We start from the raw sequence: 19,873 nt of genomic DNA on the forward strand, positions 1-19,873 counted from the left end.
ATTTTACCCAGTTCAGACCCATTGGCTTCTTTAGCCTTAGTTGGGCTGCTCTGCCAAAGCCATGCAAGCATTGGCCTTAAAGCAAGCTCCTGTGTGAGCGTAGGTCCGGCAGCCTTCTGAAGAGAATTCCTTTCCACGCAGCTGTTCCTCTGTCTGCCTAATGACAGTCTGGTTTCTGGATTGCTGGGTAACTCCCTGGTGGAGTAACGCCTTCGAAGGGAGTTTATTGTTTTTCCAGACTGATTTCCAGCGGATGTTTAGTGCCGAGCCTCTGAGCTCAGTGCCATGGGGAGATGGTCTTTTATTTTCCTTTTGTGGCCTTGTTTGTTTCGAAGACATCCAGCTGCATTACTGGGGGGGAGGGCAGAGGATACATGGTGGCAACAAAGTACAGGAGACTCCTAAGGAGTTGGCAGTCTATAGGCTAAAATATATCCCCCATTTGTGGGTGAAGGGGATTATCTATCTATCACATTTACATGGCTCCCATCACCGTAGTATCTGACCCCTCACAATCTTTACTGCATTTATCCTCAGAACACTCTTGTGAGGCAGGGCAGTTCTATTATCCCCATTTTACAGATAGGACACTGAGGCACAGAGAAACTAAGTGACTTGCCCAAGGTCACACAGGAAGTCTTTGGTGAAGCAGGAAATTGAACCCAGGCCTAGGTTGTGCCCTAACCGCTGGACCATCCTGCCTCTCTACAGAGTTTCATAATTATCTCCCTCTTCCCCCCCCCCCCCCCCCCCCGCCAGTGATCCTGGCAGAAATGAGCCACTGCTCCTAAGCCAAGTCCAACAGGCGAGTTTTGTCCAATCTGTCTCATCTACGATGTCCCTCCTCAGAGGGTACTGAAGTTGGTTTGTAGTGACGGGGGACCCCAAGGTTTAGGTGTTCGGTTCAGAGAGGCAGTCAAAGCTAATCCGAAATCTCTGAATGTCTTTGGCAGAAATGGGCTGAGCCCTTTGTCATAAGCTTCCTGGCAAGGTTTCCATTGGTTCCTGTTCCCCTCTGGCTTGATGCAGCATGGTATGTTGGCACTGCTGCTCCCAGTCCTGGACCGAACCAGAAAGCACCAAGGGGAGCAAAAAAAAAAGGAAAAATCAATCGGTAACATTCATCAGACTTCAACGAAGGCTCCGTTTGGGCTTGGCATGAAGGTTCCAATCAACTCTTAAGACAAGCTGGCCTGAACTAACCCAGATCCCAACACCCCCAAACTTGGGGAGAGTTTGGATCCTAAAATGGACGGAACCAAACCCTTGTATCCAAACACCCCCAGATCTCTAGGAACTAACATACCCAGTTCCCAGCTTTGCAGCGTAGGCCCATCTCCAGTTATTATGACGGAACTGGCTCGTCTTTTCCTATTTGTCTGAGCCTACCCAAACTTTCACTGCTTTTCCCAGGGCATACGCCATTCGTTCCCCCGTAGAGATACTCTTTCCTTAAGCTTGCCTTGCAGCCTCTTGACTGGAAAGATAAAGTTTAGGCCAAACCTATCACCATCCCCAACCCTTTCCCACTCCCCATTCTCCCCCCTTCAGTCTCTAAACTGGACTGACCACTGTGCTGGTATCTTTCTCAAACACAGTCTGCCTGGTGAAGCCTCAATACTCAGCCAGCCAGCTGTGGGAAGCAAGATTTGGATGTCTTTGTGATATGTTTGGGATGAACTTCAAACGAACAGTCGCCTCCCATCCTTTCCTTCTGCAGTCACTGGGGGCAGGTCATGTGTGGTGTGTGCAAAAGAAAAGAGGCTGGAAAAAACAACAACAATCAGACTGTATTTAGGGGTAGTAGCAGAGGAGAAGTTTGTGGTTTTGACCCCATATTGAGGCCAAACAAAACTCCGGCTCCAAAGACAGTAGAACCCTGATCCTCCCGAGCGATCTGGAGACACCCAGAACCTTCGTAAAATCAGGGGGTTGCATCATTAGGGGAATGGGTACAACCCACTCTTGGGTGGGGGGATGCAAAGGCATTTCAGGTTCACCCGTGTTTGAGCCAGGCTGCTCCTGCCCTTTAAGCAGGGATGGATTTGTGGATAAAAATCTCTCTGTCTCACACTCTCTCCATCTCCTCTTATTAAAAGAATACAGCTGTAAACCCACCCCTGCCCCACACACCAAATGCTATGCAGTTCCTCCTGCCCGACGGAGCATTTGAGGACAACCGCTGTAATACCCTATGCCTTCATTGCTAAGGCTCTGTCTTGGGGGCAAACCCTGATGTCTTTACACAGTAGCAATTCTGCCCAAACTCCCGTTGACTTGGGTAGGTGCTGACAAGGGTGAAAACGGAGCTCTCAGTCACAGTGTGAGTTTTGCTCAAGGATGAATGAAGTCAGGGCTGCGGGGGCTGGCCCTTTCTCTCTCCATCTGCCTCTCTCTGTCCAGGTCTCTGTGTCACTGGCTTGCTCTCTCTTTCTTCCTCCTTCATTTAAACCCCTAATAGGAACCACATTTCCTTTTCTGTGGCATTCCCACCAGAAACCTCAGACTGTTGGGCAAAGGTGAGAACTTTTAGCAATTAAACTGAGGGAGGTTTCTTCCCTTCCAGCAGTTCAGCCTGCATTTTTGAGCATCAAGTAACTGTAGGTTGCTCTTACAAGCTCACTCAGTTCTATTCCCTCCCCGCCCACCTCCTCTGCTCCACCAGTCTGCTCGACCAGGCATTTGCAGCCTGTTTAGTCATAGAAAGCTGTGTTTCTGAATCGGCCAGCACTTCCCCGTCTGGCTGAGGCAAGCCGTGTGGTGTTTTGCAGTCAGGATCTAGTTTAAATAAGCCTGCAAATGAAAGAGGGGTGGAGATGTCGGGCCGGTCCCTCCTGAGTGTTATGAAACAAATACTTGAACCACAAACCAACTCATATGAATATGAATAAAGTGGCCAAAGCAAATGCATGCCTTCAACAGTAGCAAGAGGACATCAGTCTAATTTCTCTTGGTATATATACTACACCCTCCATTGTGGCATCTGGACACCACATAGGAGATGCCCTGTACCAAGCTGCTTCCTTCCCCTTTCCCCCACTTGTCCCAACTTGCCAGATTGTCCATCCACCATTCTTTAAAAGTTCCACTGTGCTATGCTTCATCCGGTAGCATCAAGCATCAGCTCAGGATGGAGGGGACTCCGTTTTACAGCTACCCCAAGGCTGCCTTTCAACACCTCCACACTGTATTCAGACGCTGGCTTGCACAAGGCTATAGTTTGGTTTGTGTTTGAGGTGCCGGGAATGCAGTGCTCATCTGGGCCAGCGTCGCTGGTGCTGCTGGTGTTTGGAGCCTACATCCTACCTAGCAGGAAGGCAAGACTCGTGACAAATGCCAGGGGGTAATGCTGGCAAGGGTCTGGCCAGGAGCGCCGCCAGCTTTTTTGCCGCCCTAGACGGCGGAAGGTCCCGCCCCCAAAATACCGACGACGACCGGGACGGCCGAAGATCCGGCTGCCGCGGTCGCCGCCCCCCAAATGTCAGCGCCCTAGGTGACCGCCTAGGTCACCTAATGGGTTGCGCCGGCCCTGGGTCTGGCTGGTGTGAGTAGGAGGGAGGTAGATGCTGCTTGTGCAGGGCTCAGTATTTAGACCCTGCTCAGTCAGTGCTAGAGAGGTGCACACCGATTCCAGACCCCTGCCAGAGTGTTTGCCACACTCCAGGTACAGCCACGTTCTAAATACAAATAAGGGGGTTCAAATCATTCATGAGCAGTGGAGAGGGTCGCCGTGGGCACAGCTGGTCCATCCACAGCAGGGCAGGATTGCTCCCTGCACTAGGTCACGTCATCAGCCCTCAGTGAGAGAGGTCCCAGTCCCATTAAGAATGTGGCCCCCCCCCACACGCATACCCTCCTGAGTGGAGGCTCCTTCAGAGAGTTGCATTGAAAAGTCACCCCAGAAGCACATGCAGGGTAAATACCTGTAACAAGACGACCGTGAAATGTATATTACACGCCTGCCTTCAAGCACTCCCACTGCGTCCATAGGAGTTCACGGGGGATGGGATCAGTGCTTAATTTGTGCCAGGACTAGCCAGGGCTGAGCGCCGGCACCTCTAGGTGTGGCAGTTCATAGCCCTGGTACCTCTGGGCTTGCCACATCAGTATGAATGTAAAAAAATTGCTTGAGTTTCGGCACCTCTTTCATTACAAATGAAGCACTGGATGGGAAAGAGGGCCAGTCCCCACCGGGGAGCCCCACATGTAGCCGACTTAAAGCATAAATCCTTCCCTCTGTGTCGTGTTCTTTACTGTGGTACTTAATGCACTTCTATCTCAAATACATTTGCTTAGAGAAGGGACTGAGCAAAAAAACTGGGATCTGCACCAAAAACCCAGATCCAAACCCCTTGGAACACTGGGACCCAGACCTGATGGTTGTAGCTGCCGATCCAAAAATCTGGATGTGCACCCTGGAAACGTTCAGATCCCACCTTCACAGCTCATGTCCATCTCCAATCTCGATGTGTGAAACAAGAAATGTTTCACAGCCAGAGATGGGGACAATCTGGTTTGGATAAAATAAGAGCTCCCTCCCCCTCCTTTATGACTATAGTAGCTTCTAGAAGCGCTGTTGGCCTAAGTGCTGTACAACCACATCTCTAATAATACCTAACTCTTAGATAGCACTTTTTAATCGGTGGATGAGGAAACTGAGGCATAGAGCAATGAAGCAAAGTGACTTAGCCAAGCTCATCCTGCATGCCTCTGGCAAAGCTGGGGCTAGAACCCCAGTATTTTGCAACACCACCTCCCGCACAGTAAGCCAATGTGACATTTGCAGGGGCATCAGTTTCAGGACTGTGTTTTTCATGTTTCTGCTGGAGGGAAGTGGGAGTCAAGAGCGGGACACGGAACAGGCATTCAGGACACCACCTGACACTGACTTGCTTTGTGACCTTGGGCAGATCACTTAGGGTATGTCTTCACTACCCGCCGGATCGGCGGGTAGCAATCAATCCAGCAGGGATCGATTTATCGCATCTAGTCTAGACGTGATAAATCGACCCCCGAGCGCTCTCCTGTCAACTCCTGTACTCCAGCTCGGCGAGAGGCACAGGCGGAGTTGACGGGGGAGCGGCAGCAGTTGACTCACCGCGGTGAAGACACCATGGTAAGTCGATCTAAGTACGTCGACTTCAGGTACGTTATTCACGTAGCTGAAGTTGCATAACTTAGATCGATCCCCCCCCCCCCCCCCCCCCCCCCCCCCCCCCCGCAGTGTAGACCAGGGCTTAGACTCTCCATGCCTTCGTTTTGCCATCCGCAGAATGCCTAGAATACCGCTGCCGTGCACAGCGGCACTGAGAGGGTTAACTGACTGATGCATGCGAAATACTTAGAGATCCAGGCATAGCAGGTGCTGTAGGAAGTGCGAAGCAGGGATGGGTGGAACAGTCCAGATAAATAAAGAAGTGGCTGAACCTTCAGCTGAGACGGAAGGGACTGAAATCCTGACCCGTTAGTGAGGTTACCAAACTGCCCATTCACTTTTCCACCCGTTATTGTTGCCTGCCGGCTCCAGCCAGGTCCGGTAACAGCAACACCAGAGAGATGCTGCTACTGAGCCATCCCTAGACACTCTCTCTAATTTACAGAGGGGGGCGACTTATCCCAGGTCACATGTTAGGGCTTGGTCTACACTTCAGGTCAAGTTGACATAGCCACGTTGCTCAGGACTGTAAAAAAACCACCCCCCGGGAAGCCAGAGCTATGTGGAGGGAAGAATGCTTCTGTCTGTCACGCCTGTCGCTCGGGGAGGTGGGATTCTTACACCCATGGAACCCCACTCCCTCTGTCTACACGAAGGGGTCATGCCGACAGACCTACAGCAAAGTCCACAGTGTAGACATACCCCAGCGTCAGGAAGCCCTGCCTAGCAGCCTCCTGCTCCACCCACTAGATACAGTCCCAAACCAGAGCTGATAAGGGACTAGACCAGGTGATTCAGGCACTTTCTTAGGAATAGATTTTGCACAAGCGTTCAGGGCCAGATTTTCAAGGCTCAATGCCCACAGCCCGGGCCAGATTTCCCAGAGAACTCACCTCCCATTGAGACACCTCACTAACGGGTCAGATCCTCAGCCAAGTTCAGCATGCAGCAGCCCCTACTGTGACGTTTCCAGCCAGGGGTTCAGGAGAGCTCAGCGCTCCACGTGCAACCAACATACTGAGCTCTTGGAAAATCTGGCCCCTAGTTCCGGGTGATGACATCTTCCCATCCCTCCCACCCCTTGGCTCTCCTCTGCCCTCCCGAAAATACACTGAATTCACATCACTGTAATCCCCTTTGTTTGCCTTCCAGGTAGCTCATTGCTGGTCTACAACACTCCAACCCACACAGAGCCCTCCTCACGACTCGCAGCCAAAGAAGGTCAGTCTGCTTTTTTCTCTCCCGCCCCCTTTCTTTTCTCTCTCTCCCACACTCTTCCTCTTCCTCTTTCTCCAGCTCACCATCTCTTCCCTCCTCTCCCTCTTTTAAATCCCAAAAGGGATTCAGCTCAGAGCAGAGAGGATCTAAACAAACTGGTTGCTTATGTGCATTTCCCTGCATAGGGACTGAGAGGCTCTGGGCCCAGATTCCCCTATGAATCCTTCCAGGGCACCGAGGTTTGCCTCCTTGCAGTTAGACGGTTCAGGCTTTCATCCTCCATGACTCACAGATGTCCCAAGATGCACCCTCAAGAGATATATTGCCACACAGCCTCCCCCAGTGGCTGCATGTTAACCCTCTATGGAGGCATGCAGCCACCCGGGGGAGATTGCTGCTGGTTGAATAACCGTCTAGACCTACGAGAAGCCTGCAGCAGGGGGCAGCTGCGTTTGCAGTTCTGATCCCGGATCCTGTGTTGAGTTCGCTATAGCTGTAGGGGAAACTTACCAGCTGCTTTTCCCCCAGCATGGCTTAGTGGGACTTTGCGTTATTCTACTCTCTATTCTGCAGTGGTTCAGTGTAAGCTACACATTTTGCTGTAAATCCACTCCACAGAGGTGTGACACCCACCCCCCAACTCACAATCCCTCATACAGCTCCCACATCCTACATTATGCCATTCTATTTCACCTAGAAAACACTAAGGGTATATCTTCACTACCCGCCGATCCGGCGGGTAGCAATCGGTCTATCGGGGATCGACTTACCGCGTCTCGTGAGGACGCGGTAAAATCGATCCCTGATCGCTCTGCCATCGACTCCAGAAATCCACCTCGGCAAGAGGCGGCAGCGGAGTCGGCGGCAGCGCGGCAGCGGTCGGCTTTCCCCCGTCCTCACCGCCAGGTAAGCCGACCTAAAATACGCAACTTCAGCTACGGTATTCACGTAGCTGAAGTTGCGTATCTTAGGTCGGACCCCCGCTGTAGTGTAGACCTAGCCTCAATCTAAATCCCAGCTTCACCCAGCGTTTACAGGCCCAACCCCCTCCACCTACACAAAAACAAGCACAACATGTTTCAAAACCCTGGAGCATGCACCAAGAACGGTGAGTTTGGCTTCAGAAGAATCCCGTGGTTTGAGCTAATAAATGATCTGTCTTCCTCTGTTCCTGGAATATTTCTGATTGTGTTAAAAACAGAGTCCACTGTTTTATGCCCATTGCATGAAAAGATGAGTTTCCATGCACACAGATTGCTGGTAACATCCCAGTTTGCAGACACACCCATGCTGAAATGCAAACCACCGCTTCGCCAGCCAGCGCCATTGCATAAGACTGCGTGATTGTCATTTTCACATGTGTTTGTTAGTGAGTCAATGAACTGATTACACAGTCGCTGTTCTTTGCGTGAACAGGTTTTAAACCTTGCTTTTTGCATGTTGCAGGCATTAGGTCAGTAGTTCTCACTCTGCCCTCTGGTGAGCTGAACTCTGGTCCCAGTGTGATGCTCAAGGTGCTGTGTTGCAATAAGCCCTAGAACCAGAATCCTAAGCACCTATGATCACAGTGTTTTTCACATGAACCCTGATCAAATGCCAATTCTGGGGTCAGGAAGAAACTTGTTTGCACCTTTCTCTGAAGCAGCCGATCTTGGCTACTAGCAGGATACTGGGCTAGATAGGCCTCGAGTCTGACGCATGAATTCCCTTTGCAGTATTTCAGTTGCATACTGTAGCTGGGACTTAGCCAGCCTAGCATCACATCCATCCTTTGCCTTGGTTTCTGCTTCTTGGGTTCCCAAATAACTTCACATAGGCTTTCACATGTCAAGTGTGGGGCCTGGTTTATTAACCTTAATTTCAATAGGATACACAAAATCTTCCACCCAGCTTTCTAGCTGGCTCACAACCCCAGGTGCCATGTTCTAAGCCTTGTCCCAGCTCAGGCTTTTCTCCAGCAACCTTGCTCCCCACACAGCCTTCCTCACTGCCCATTGGCACTTCTCTGCCTGAAGCTAAAGAGATTGTCTTACCAACTGATCTCACGCTGCCCTTATATTCCCCAGTCAGCCTGGGTCTCAGTCACATGCTCCCATCATATGACTCCTGGACTTAGGGTGACCAGACAGCAAATGTGAAAAATCGGGACGAGGTGGCGGGTAATAGGAATCTATACAAGAAAAAGACCCCAAAATCAGGACTGTCCCTATAAAATCAGGACATCTGGTCACCCTACCTGGACTCCTTCCCTTCACATGAAGAAACAGGGTATTCCCAGCACAGGAAAGTTTGAAACCCATCCCTCTTTGGGCTCTCATTTAAATGCCTAAATGGGAGTTGAGCTTTTCTGAAAACCTAGCCCCAATTGTGGGTGCTGAGACCTTCTGAAAATTCAGATCTGACTGTATATCTTCCATGCAAGTGACCAGGTATTAGTTAAATCTTGGTATTTAACCAAAGGGTTGGAATCTGCTTATCATTTCTTTCCTTAACAGTCTTATTTCTCTGCATTGTATGTAGGGCCCTCTTTGAAACATGCAAGTAATGTTTGTCCTTTAAAGATTTCAGCCTGTGCTCACACACACAGAGGCACCGTTTTCAGTGAAGCCAAAGGAATTTTTTGGTTTAACAGTGTTGTACTTCCCATCCTATCAGAAGCCATTTGTATTTGTAGACATGAGCCTGGCATGCAGGATAGCCAATGAACCAGAAGGGGGTGCTCACAGCACGGGACTCAGTTATTTACAAGCCCTCTTCTGTGGATGCATTGATAAAGAAAAAGAGGGGGAAAAAAATCCACCTCACCAGTTAGAAACCGGAGAATCCAGGTGATAAGAGTTTGGAAAGGATTTACATTTCAGGCCCGGAAACATCCACATTGCATCTCAAGAAGTAAAATTTTCAAAGACTGAAAAATGTTTGCAGTGTGTAAATAGACATGTTTGGACAAAAGAGCGTCTGGGGGAGACTGGAGGACTCAGGGTAGTCACGTTATTAATTATTTGTGCTATGGTAGCTTGTCGAGGCCCCAGCCAGGTTTGGGGCCGCATTGTGCTAGGTGCTGTACAGACATATAGTCCCTGCCTCAAGGAGCTTACGATTAAAATAGACAGGAGAAAGGGGGAAAGTCCAAGCTCACGCAGCAGGACAGGATTAGAATCCAGGGCAAGTGCCCTTCTTTGTAAGGTACTTATCTGTCCCCTATTACTGCGGTATCCACATACCTCTCTGTCTTCAATGTATTTATAGCTTCATGTCCCTGTGAACTAGGGCAGTGCTGTTATCTCCATGGCATAGAGGGGAAGCTCAGGCTAATAGATTTGCTCCTGGGCATAGTAGGAGACAGGACCAAGCATGGAGGGTTTCCTCTATCCCAATCAAATGGCCTGATTACTGGTCCATCCTACTTCTCTAGCTAGTACCCATGCTGCTAGACCATGCTGCAGACTATTGTAGTATTGCCAAGCCTAAGCATGCAAAAATCTTGAGATGGGGCTTAAAAACCATGAGAGTTAACAAATAATATATTTTGGGTTCTTTTTATTTGCCGTCTAGTTTTTGAGCCTTTAGGATACAACCTAATCGTGTTTTCAAGCTGTTCTCTGCAACTCTAAGGGCGAGAAACGTAGGTTTTTTAAAAAAAAAAATGAAAGCAGAGATTCTCATTGTGTCACTTGACTCCAAGAGCTGGGGCTTGAATAAAAATAAACAAATATTGGACAACTCACAAGAGGTGACACCACTGGTATTGGAAATCCATATTTAATTATGTAAATTACCCATATCCACATGGAGGAACTGAGGCACAGAGAGGTCAAGTGACTTTCTCAAGGTCTCACAGTGAGCTACTGTCTGAACTGGAAGCAGAACCCAGGAATCCTAGCTCCCTGTCCCATACTTGGTAACCATGTGACACTTCTTCCCAGGGCCCAGAAACAAAACCCAGGAGTCCTGTCTCCTTTTCTCCTACTGTAAGTGCTAGTAACGGTGTCCTGACTTCCAGTCCTCTGCCCTGCCCACTAGGGGTGTGCCGCTACCCATGCTACCGTGGCTACATGGCTATTTATACTTGCACGAACTCGCTGAGAGCTAGCACACGTGTACGCAAGCAGGGGAATCACACCCCTAGCTCATCAGGTGGACGTGGCCCAAGATCACAAATTTAAAGAGCGGCGGCGTGTGATGTCTGAAGATGCTCCATTTGACTAGATACGCTCTCTGAGCCAGCACTTCAGCACAGGCCTCTTTCCGAGTGCACCACCGTGCATTTAACCTCAAACATCTGCCCTGGTCCCTAGTTTCAGAGAGAGATGGATTAGTGTTACTGGTTACAGGTGCTGCTTTTGTCCCAAATATAGCCATCCACTTGAGCTGCCTATTCCCTGGTGCCCCCTCCTCTTTGCTGTCTCTGTATGAGCCAGTCGTCAGTTGATAAAACACGGCACATTACAGAGACAAAGCCAACCAGGCCTTTCTCCCACTCTCTTTCTACTCTAATAGTCATCTATTTAAAAATAATAAAAGCGTGGCTAGGTCCTGTTTGAATAAGAAAACACATAAGCACCCACTTGCCCACTATCCCCCCATAAACACAAACAGACACACACACATCCAGGGCGGTGCTCTTTCTGTCTGAGGCCAGGTGGTGTTGCTAAAAATAAAAGCAAGAGAGCGGGGATTCGGGCGCGTTTGTTAAAGGGAGACCCTCCGTGTAAAAATCACACTTCTCGCTGACTTCTTTTTTTGCCTACTATCATTGCAAGTCACACTTAAGATCACAGAAAAGGAAGGAGATTAGAGGGAAAAATGAAGGGTGGGGGTTTCCATTTTCCCCACCCCCAGTTTGTTCCTTGAGTGCATTTGACGGAGCTTCTAGTATTGTCAGTTTCACCATAGTCCGTTTCCCCTGTTATTTGTGTGGCTCTTTCAGCGAGTACCAAGGAAGATAAAAACATTCTTGTTTAGTAGGGAAATGTGGCAGCAAAGCCATAGATATTAGCAGTGTTAGTACCTGACACTACTTTTATTACTGTACTACAGCTGTACCAAGAGGCCTCAGCTGAGCTTTGGGCCCCATTGCATTGGTGCTGTGCTGTCTCATAATATGAAACAGTCGCAGTCCCAAAGAGTTTGCAATCTAAACAGAGAAGTCAAGACTCTGGGAATTATGATGTCTGCATTTTACAGATGGGGACCTGAGGCACCAAGAGGTTAAGTAATTGGCCCAAGGTCACACAAGAAATCTTTGGCAGAGATCAGAATTGAGCCCAAGTTGCCTATGCCTCAGGCTGGTTCTCAAAAACAAGGCCTTTCTTGCTTCCTTTTAGCTCACTTTTTAAAATACCGGTATACTAGATTTCAAGTTGGCACTTCCTTTGGCTGGGAAATGCTCAGGTTAAAAATGATCCATTTTTTTTCATGAAAATGTATTTTTCCTTCTCTGTTTAACATCTCAAATAATTAAACATGAAAGAATTGATTTAAAATCTAATTTATGCTCTACCATTTAAGCTGTTCATTTATTTTCTGTCTTTCTCTTCTCTTTGAAAATGAAACAGACTTAGTCAGTTTCTTCTAGTCACTTTCACTTTGCAGCACAAGGCCGCAATGATTTGGATAGAGACCTTGCAGGGGAATGATTATTTGGCTTTGTTCCTACTGAATTTAAGTAATAAATAATCATCATCACAGAAGAATTTTGACTGGCCTTAGTTCTTTGTAAATCTTGTTTTTACGAAATCTGAACCAGGGTCCAGTTGTGGGCTTTAATGTTGTTTCTTTGTGATTATTAAATTAAGAATGTATTTATTTTTTAAAAGCTAGGATGGAATGATAAATCCTAAAGGCTGCGTTGGTTTTCATTGGGTAACATCCTCATGTTGTCGAATGAGCAATCAGTGGACACATCTGCCTCCCCTTTGTCTGTCTGTCCTTGCCTCCTTTCTTTCAATCATTATTATAGCTGTTTGTATTCCATAGTGCCTAGAGACCCCCACCTAATATCAGGGCCCCATTGTGCTAGGTGCAGTTCAGACACATAATAAGAGACCCCAATAGACAAGACAGACAAAGGGCGGTAGCTAGAAGGGGAAACAGAAGTACAGAGAGAGATGAAGCAACACACACACAACAGGGTGGTGCAGAGAGCTTGGTATGGAACCAAGATTACCTGTGTCCCAGCCCATTACTTGCTTCACTGGACCACACTGCTTCTGTGTCTGTCATAGCATCATAGAAGAGTCAGAGACAGAAAAGACCGTTAGCTTCTCTGGTCAACCCCACTATATATTTCTTTGTGTGCTCTCTAGGAACGCACATGGATAATGCAAAGGATCTATTTATTCAAGGTCAAATGCAAAACACATATCTGATGTATATTCTTACACAATATAATACAAAATATATTCAATCCTTGTATCACGTGTCTGGGACCATTGCCCTATTGACGGTCTGGGCATCCTTTTTAAGGGCTACCTATCACTAAAGCAAACCCTTTGAAGAAGGGCTTTAGTCATTAACTAGCAAACAAAAATAGTCAATTTTCCATCAGGCGAAATGGACTGATTGCAGGTGTCCTCTGCCTGAGATCCCTCTCCTAGAAAACACTTAAGCATCTGTTTAAGCACATGCTTAAAGTTAAGTACATGCATAAGTGCCTTTCAGAATCGGAGTTTCACATCGCTCAACTTTGCACTGTACTGCAAACGTGGAAGGCAGGTGCTCATGGCATATTCATTTTCTACTCTGATTATTTAGGCTATGCTTGCATGCAGCTGCGGGTAGACAGACACTGCTAGCTCTGCTCAGGCTAGCATGCTAAAAATAACAGTGGCCACAGTGGCATGGGCAACGACCCAGGCTAGTCACCTGAGTACAAACCTGCCTAACCCCCTGGGTACACACTTGTGCGGCTAGCCTCAGCCACTGCTATTTATAGCTCACTAGCTCAAGCAGAGCTAACACGTGTCTGTCTGCCCAGCTGCTGCGTAGACATACCCTTAGGGTCTAAAGGACTCTGAACGTTGAGTTTCTTTGCTCCTGAACCTCGTAAACTCTCAGATGTGCAGTATTTAGCATCATCGGTACAAATTGTCTTCAGCTGCCTTTGAGAAAGAAATTGCTCTAATGAGAATCATCAGGCTTTTTTGGCTGCAGAACAGTTTTCTGGTCAATGAAATGAGGTTACTCTCCTTGCTAAATGGAATGGTTTGGGCCCATCTAGTGCTTTTCAGTGGAGGGAAAGTCTGTTTCTTTTTCCATGACTTGGCTGTGGGGAGTGCTGGGTAGGATCGTGTAGATATCTGAGACACAAGAGAAGAATCTGGGCGCGCATTAATCCATGGAGACTCGAAACGACTTGGTAGCTCAGAAACTCACACCTTACAATACTGTACCATTCAAATAGGGGTCTGCAGGGAAATGCAAAGCTTATGCATATATAAGTATGATTTAATCCCTAAGGGTTTAGCCCTGCAAAGTGCCCAACATCTGGCCCTGATCCAGCAAAGCACTTTGAATGGGTGCTTAATTTTAAGCATATACATATTCCCCCCGAGGCCAATGGGACTGTGCTTAAATATACGGGGGAGCCTAAGAACAGTGCTGCAGTGGGACAGAGTGCTCAGCCCCTGCAGGATTGAGCCCTTTCTTACCAAATGTGCAGAAGCACTTTGTGTGGACGTGCGAGATTCCGTGTGTGTGCGCGTGAGTAGTGTGTGCCTCGTGCGTGCTGGTTCACATATGTGTTAAGATTTGCTCGTAAGAAGTAGGGTGGGTGTTTGTGGAGTACAGAGGTGATGCATGGGGGGACGTGGGGGGCACGTGCCCCCCAGATTTCTGCCAGGGTTTATATGTCCTACCCTGAACCCCACTGCATATCACCAGAACCTTTAAACTGTGCCCACTCCTCCATCAACAGTTATGCGTTGGTTTGCTTGTAGAGAGCTGTGGATGTGAAGGTTTGGGTGGAAGGGGCCTGTTTGTGTGTTTGCAGGGTGTGGCGGATTGTGACGCGTATTGTGTGTGTGTTTTCAAAATCTGGAGGTCTTTCCCCTTCTCCCTTACTGTCTGCCTCATGCCAGCTTCATTCTCCCTTCCTTCCACGCTTCTCCCCAACCTACTGCAATATAATCGAGTCCTAATGATGGCCAACATTTGCAAATCTGGGTGCCTAAAGTAAGGCTCCTAAATCCATCCAGCCAAGTAACCATTACCCTCCTTTTCTCCCAGCAAAAAGAGCTATTATTTTTTGCACCGTGTGCAATCTTATCATCCAGCTGCCACTGAAGAAGGTTAGAGGGAAAGCAGATAAGACATGAACTGGAATTTCAAAGGAGCCCTAAATACCTTCTAGTCAGGTGCCTGAATATGGATTTAGGAACCAAGCATTAGGCACCCAGCCTAGAAAATTAGGGCTAATGTGTGTCTGCTTGAGTTATGTACATCTTTGTGTGTGTATGCAGAATAGGGTTGTGCGTTTGTGTGAGCATGGTTTGCTTGCATGGCGTTCATGGTTGCATGGACGGGGTTATGAGGTAGGCCTGACTGCACATGTGGAGCAAAAGGCCATTTCATTCCATCAGGTAAGAGCTAGGGCTTGACGGAAATCGGGAGACTGAAAATCCCCGAAATGTACAGACATTTTGAAAACATTTTCATTTTTCAATTTTCTAAAAAAACTTGATTTCGAAAAATGTAGGGACTTCATTAACTGAGCATTTTTGGTGTGAAGTTTTTCAAAATTTCAGGTTTTTTTCTTTTTTTTCAGTTTTGCAGCCAGAAAGCGGGGTGGAGAGGAATAAAAGAAAAAAATGGGACACTGGAAAAATAGCATTTTTATTTTCAGTTTTCATAAAAAAATTGCTAAATTAAAAAAAACCCTGAAAATTCTCTAATTCTGCTAATTTTTGTGTTCATAAACAAAGCCATTTTTTGACTAAGAAAAAGTTTTCATGTGAAAAACATTAGCCAGCTCAAGCGACCAGAGGGTCTTTTTTTTTCTTTTTTTTATGTTGGTAACACTCCTTGTTTGTGTGGAAGGTTTTTGGACCACTTCAACTTTTATCCATGTCAGAGAATATGCAGTGATAGCTCTGCGCCCTTTTAATTGTCTCTGAGTGTGACGATTTTTGTTGATGCTGTTTGTTCTCCTGCTGATGAAATACTCCTAATCCATTTTTAGTTCCATTGCACAGGAAAAGAGGAGGGTTGGTGGTTGGGTTTTGTTTTGGGGTTGTTGTTGTTGTTTGCGTGTGTGTGTGTGCGTGCTTATTATGATGATGATTCTGTGGCCAAATGGGGATTTAGGATTCCAGGAGAGACGGTAGCTAGCTCTCCTGGTTTCTTTTCTTTTTTTAAAAATTGTTTTCCTTTGAAATTCCAGAGTTAGTGTTTTGTCTCCTTTCTCCCTGACCCTCTTCGGAGGCAGCCGTGTGTTTTTTCACCAAAAATACTTGAAACAAAGAATCGTTGTCTGTAAACCGTAGCAGGCAGGAAACCCAACTCACAGGGGATCGCTCTGAGCCAGCGCTGTCCCAGAGCTAGACTCCAGTTCTCTGAATTCAACCTGACAGCTTGTCTGGAGCACTTTCTAAGTAACCATTATCCTTCCTTTTCTCCCAGCAAAAAGAGCTATTATTTTTTTTGCCTTGGGTGCGCTGTGTGCTATGTTATCGCACATGTGTGTGTGGGTTACACATTTGCTGGGATGTGGTCACTCCCCCCAAAAGCTCTTGGAATCACTCAGGCTGTTTCCCAAGACAAGAGTAAATTTGTTTCTTGATAATGAGGCGAATGGGCAAATACTGTAAAAACAGCAGCAGCAGCGTGTGTGTGTGTGTGTGTGTGTGTGTGTGTGTGTGTGTCCTCCTTCCTTTTCTTATGTGAGTGTCTGTCTGCTTTCTCTGTGGAGGTGTTTGTGCATGTCTTTGCGGAATAAATATTTGTGGGTGTCTCTGTTTCTCTGTGTATTTCTTTGCATTTGTGACCGTGTATGTTTGGGGGAGTGTGTCTGTTTACTACTGTGTGTGTCTGTGCCTACACCTGTACGAGTGTGTGCACGTGAGTGCTGGTCTGTGTGTCTGTGCTAGATGTGTATATGGGTGTGTGAGTGTGGGTGTGTTTGTGTGCACACACAAGTCTATATGTCTTGTGTGTACATACAAACTTACAAAGGCAGTTTTTCTTACAAACCTGAGTTTGGGAGAGATTGTCTTGATAGATATTTTGGCTTCCACTCTGTTCTGTGCAGTGGGGGTTCTTTGGCCGAGGTCCAAGCAACAAGCAAAACATTTCTCGGTGCTTGCTCCTTTTCTTTGTAATGTGTCATCATAAGCTGTGTGTAGGGTGGCGGCGAATCCAGACAGGAATCAAGAAGTTCCACTGCTCTAAGGCTCTGGGATGTTTTCCTAGGCAAGCTCTCACAATGGGGGCTGTCGCCTATGGCCCCCAAAAATCACAGAGCAATTTTGATTCCTGCAGGCAGGGGCATTGCTCTGAAGAGAGCGAAACCCAGGCTCAAGGTTTTCTAGCTGAGAGAGGTTTTAGTTACATGTCACCTCCAGCGGAATCAGCTTCTGCAAGGGAGGAGATCAGAGAGGAATACAAAGCAGTGACCCACTTCAGAAGAAATCAGAACTGCCCCCCAAGCATTTGCCCATTGCCAGAACCTGAACAGAACCTTGCTGAAGGTGTTGAACTGTGTTTTCATTCCAGGCACCTCCTGCTTCCTGGTTCTGGCTGGTTCCAGAAACTGGAAATAGGCTTCAGCTACAATGTTCGAATCCAGAACTAGATCTGGATTTGGATCCAGATTGTGAACACCCAAAGTTTTGGTCTGGGTCACCACCGACAGAATGCTGGCTCTTACCTGCAGATCCATATATACGTCCCTGCTAGCCTCACCCACTCATAGAATCATAGAAGATTAGGGTTGGAAGAGACCTCAGGAGGTCATCTAGTCCAACCCCCTGCTCAAAGCAGAACCAATCCCAACTAAATCATCCCAGCCAGGGCTTTGTCAAACTGAGCCTTAAAAACCTCTAAGGATGGAGATTCCACCACCTCCCTAGGTAACCCATTCTAGTGCTTCACCACCCTCCTAATATCTAACCTAGACCTTCCCCACTGCAACTTGAGACCATTGCTTCTTGTTCTGTCATCTGCCACCACTGAGAACAGCCTAGCTCCATCCTCTTTGGATTCCCCCTTCAGGTAGTTGAAGGCTGCTATCAAATCCTCCCTCATTCTTCTCTTCTGCAGACTAAATAAGCCCAGTTCCCACAGCCTCTCCTCATAAGTCATGTGCCCCAGCCCCCTAATCATTTTCGTTGCCCTCCGCTGGACTCTTTCCAATTTGTCCACATCCTTTCTATACTGGGAGGCCCAAAACTGGATGTATTACTCCAGATGTGGCCTCACCAGTGCTGAATAGAGGGGAATAATCACTTACCTCGATCTGCTGGCAATGCTCCTACTAATGCAGCCCAATATGCCGTTAGCCTTCTTGGCAGCAAGGGCACACTGTTGACTCATATCCAGCTTCTCATCCACTGTAATCCCAGGTCCTTTTCTGCAGAACTGCCACTTAGCCAGTAGCAGTGCATGGGATTCTTCTGTCCTAAGTCCAGGATTCTGCACTTGTTCTTGTTGAACCTCATCAGATTTCTTTTGGCCCAATCTTCCAATTTGTCTAGGTCACTCTGGACCCTATCCCTACCCTCCAGCATATCTACCTCTCCCCCCAGCTTAGTGTCATCTGTGAACTTGCTGAGGGTGCAATCCATCCCATCATCCAGATCATTAATGAAGATGTTGAACAAAACCGGCCCCAGGACCGACCCCTTGGGCACTCCACATAATACCAGCTGCCAACTAGACATCGAGCCATTGATCACTACCCTTTGAGCCTGACGATCTAGCCAGCTTTCTATCCACCTTCTAGTCCATTCATCCAATCCATACTTCTTTAACTTTCTGGCAAGAATACTGTGGGAGACCATATCAAAAGCTTTGCTAAAGTCAAGATATATCACGTCCACCGCTTTCCCCATATCCACAGAGCCAGTTATTTCATCATAGAAGGCAATCAGGTTGGTCAGGCATGACTTGCCCTTGGTGAATCCATGTTGACTGTTCCTGATCACCTTCCTCCCTTCCAAATGCTTCAAAATGGATTCCTTGAGGACCTGCTCCATGATTTTCCCACGGACTGAGGTGAGGTTGACTGGTCGGTAGTTCCCCGGATTCTCCTTCTTCCCTTTTTAAATGCTGGGCACTATATTTGCCTTTTTCAATCATCTGGGACCTCCCCCGATTACCATGAGTTTTCAAAGATAATGGCCAATGGCTCTGCAATCACATCAGCCAACTCCCTCAGATGCATTAGATCAGGACCCAGGGACTTGTGTATCTCCAGCTTTTCTAAATAGTCCTTAACCTGTTCTTTTACCACTGAGGGCTGCTCACCTCCTCCCCATATTGTGCTGCCCAGTGCAGCAGTCTGGGAGCTGACCTTGTCTGTGAAGACCGAGGCAAAAAAAGCATCAAGTACTTTTTCCACATCGTCTGTCACTAGGTTGCCTCCCCCATTCAGTAAGGATCCCACACTTTCCCTGACCTTCTTCTTGTTGCTAACATACCTGTAGAAACCCTTCTTGTTACCTTTCACATCCCTTGCTAGCTGTAACTCCAAATTGTGCTTTGGCCTTCCTGATTACACCTCTGCATGCTTGAGCAATATTTTTATACTCCTCCCTAGTCATCTGTTCAAGTTTACACTTCTTGTAAGCTTCCTTTTTGTGTTTAAGCTCACTGAAGATTTCTCTGTTACGCCAAGCTGGTCGCCTTCCATATTTGCTGTTCTTTCTGCACATCAGGATGATTTGTTCCTGTGCCCTCAATAAAACTTCTTTAAAATACAGCCAGCTCTCCTGGACTCCTTTCCCCCTCATATTAGCCTCCCAGGGGATCGTGCCCATCAGTTCCCTGAGGGAGTCAAAGTCTGCTTTTCTGAAGTCCAGGGTCAGTATTCTGCTCTCCTTTCTTCCTTGTGTCAGGATCCTGAACTCAACCATGGTCACTGCTGCCCAGGTTGCCACCCACTTCCACTTCCCCTATCAATTCTTCCCTGTTTGTGAGCAGCAGGTCAAGAGGAGCACAGCCCCTAGTTGTTTCCTCCAACACTTGCACCAGGAAGTTGTCCCCAACACTCTCCAAAAACTTTCTGGATTGTCTGTGCTCTGCTGTATTGCTCTCCCAGCAGATCACAGGGTGTTTGAAGTCACCCATGAGAACCAGGGCCTGTGATCTGGAAACTTCTGTTAGTTGTCCAAAGAAAGCCTCGTCTACCTAATCCTCCTGATCTGGTGGTCTATAGCAGACGCCCACCATGACATCACCCTTGTTGCTCTTACCTCTAAACTTAACCCAAAGGCTCTCAACAGGCTTTTCTCCAGTTTCATATTGGAGCTCTGAGCAATCATACCGCTCTCTTACAAACAG

The 19,873-nt window shown here is 47.5% G+C and overlaps 1 protein-coding gene across 7 annotated transcripts in view; it reads left to right on the forward strand.

Moving 5' to 3' along the window:
- FLI1 (Fli-1 proto-oncogene, ETS transcription factor) overlaps positions 1–19,873 on the forward strand; it is a 114,766-nt gene that overhangs the window by 79,577 nt on the left and 15,316 nt on the right. For 6 of the 7 annotated variants that reach the window (XM_024209624.3, XM_024209623.2, XM_024209625.2 and 3 more), the window contains one exon: positions 6,308–6,376. The exons of the other annotated variant lie outside the window; for it this stretch is intronic. In XM_024209624.3, coding sequence (XP_024065392.1) covers positions 6,308–6,376 — 69 coding nt within the window. The remainder of the gene's footprint in view (positions 1–6,307; positions 6,377–19,873) is intronic. 7 annotated transcript variants of the gene reach the window in all.

Source organism: Terrapene carolina, unplaced genomic scaffold (genome assembly GCF_002925995.2).
Source record: "Terrapene carolina triunguis isolate 2854851 unplaced genomic scaffold, T_m_triunguis-2.0 Scaffold374, whole genome shotgun sequence".
Lineage (NCBI taxonomy): Eukaryota > Metazoa > Chordata > Testudines > Emydidae > Terrapene > Terrapene triunguis.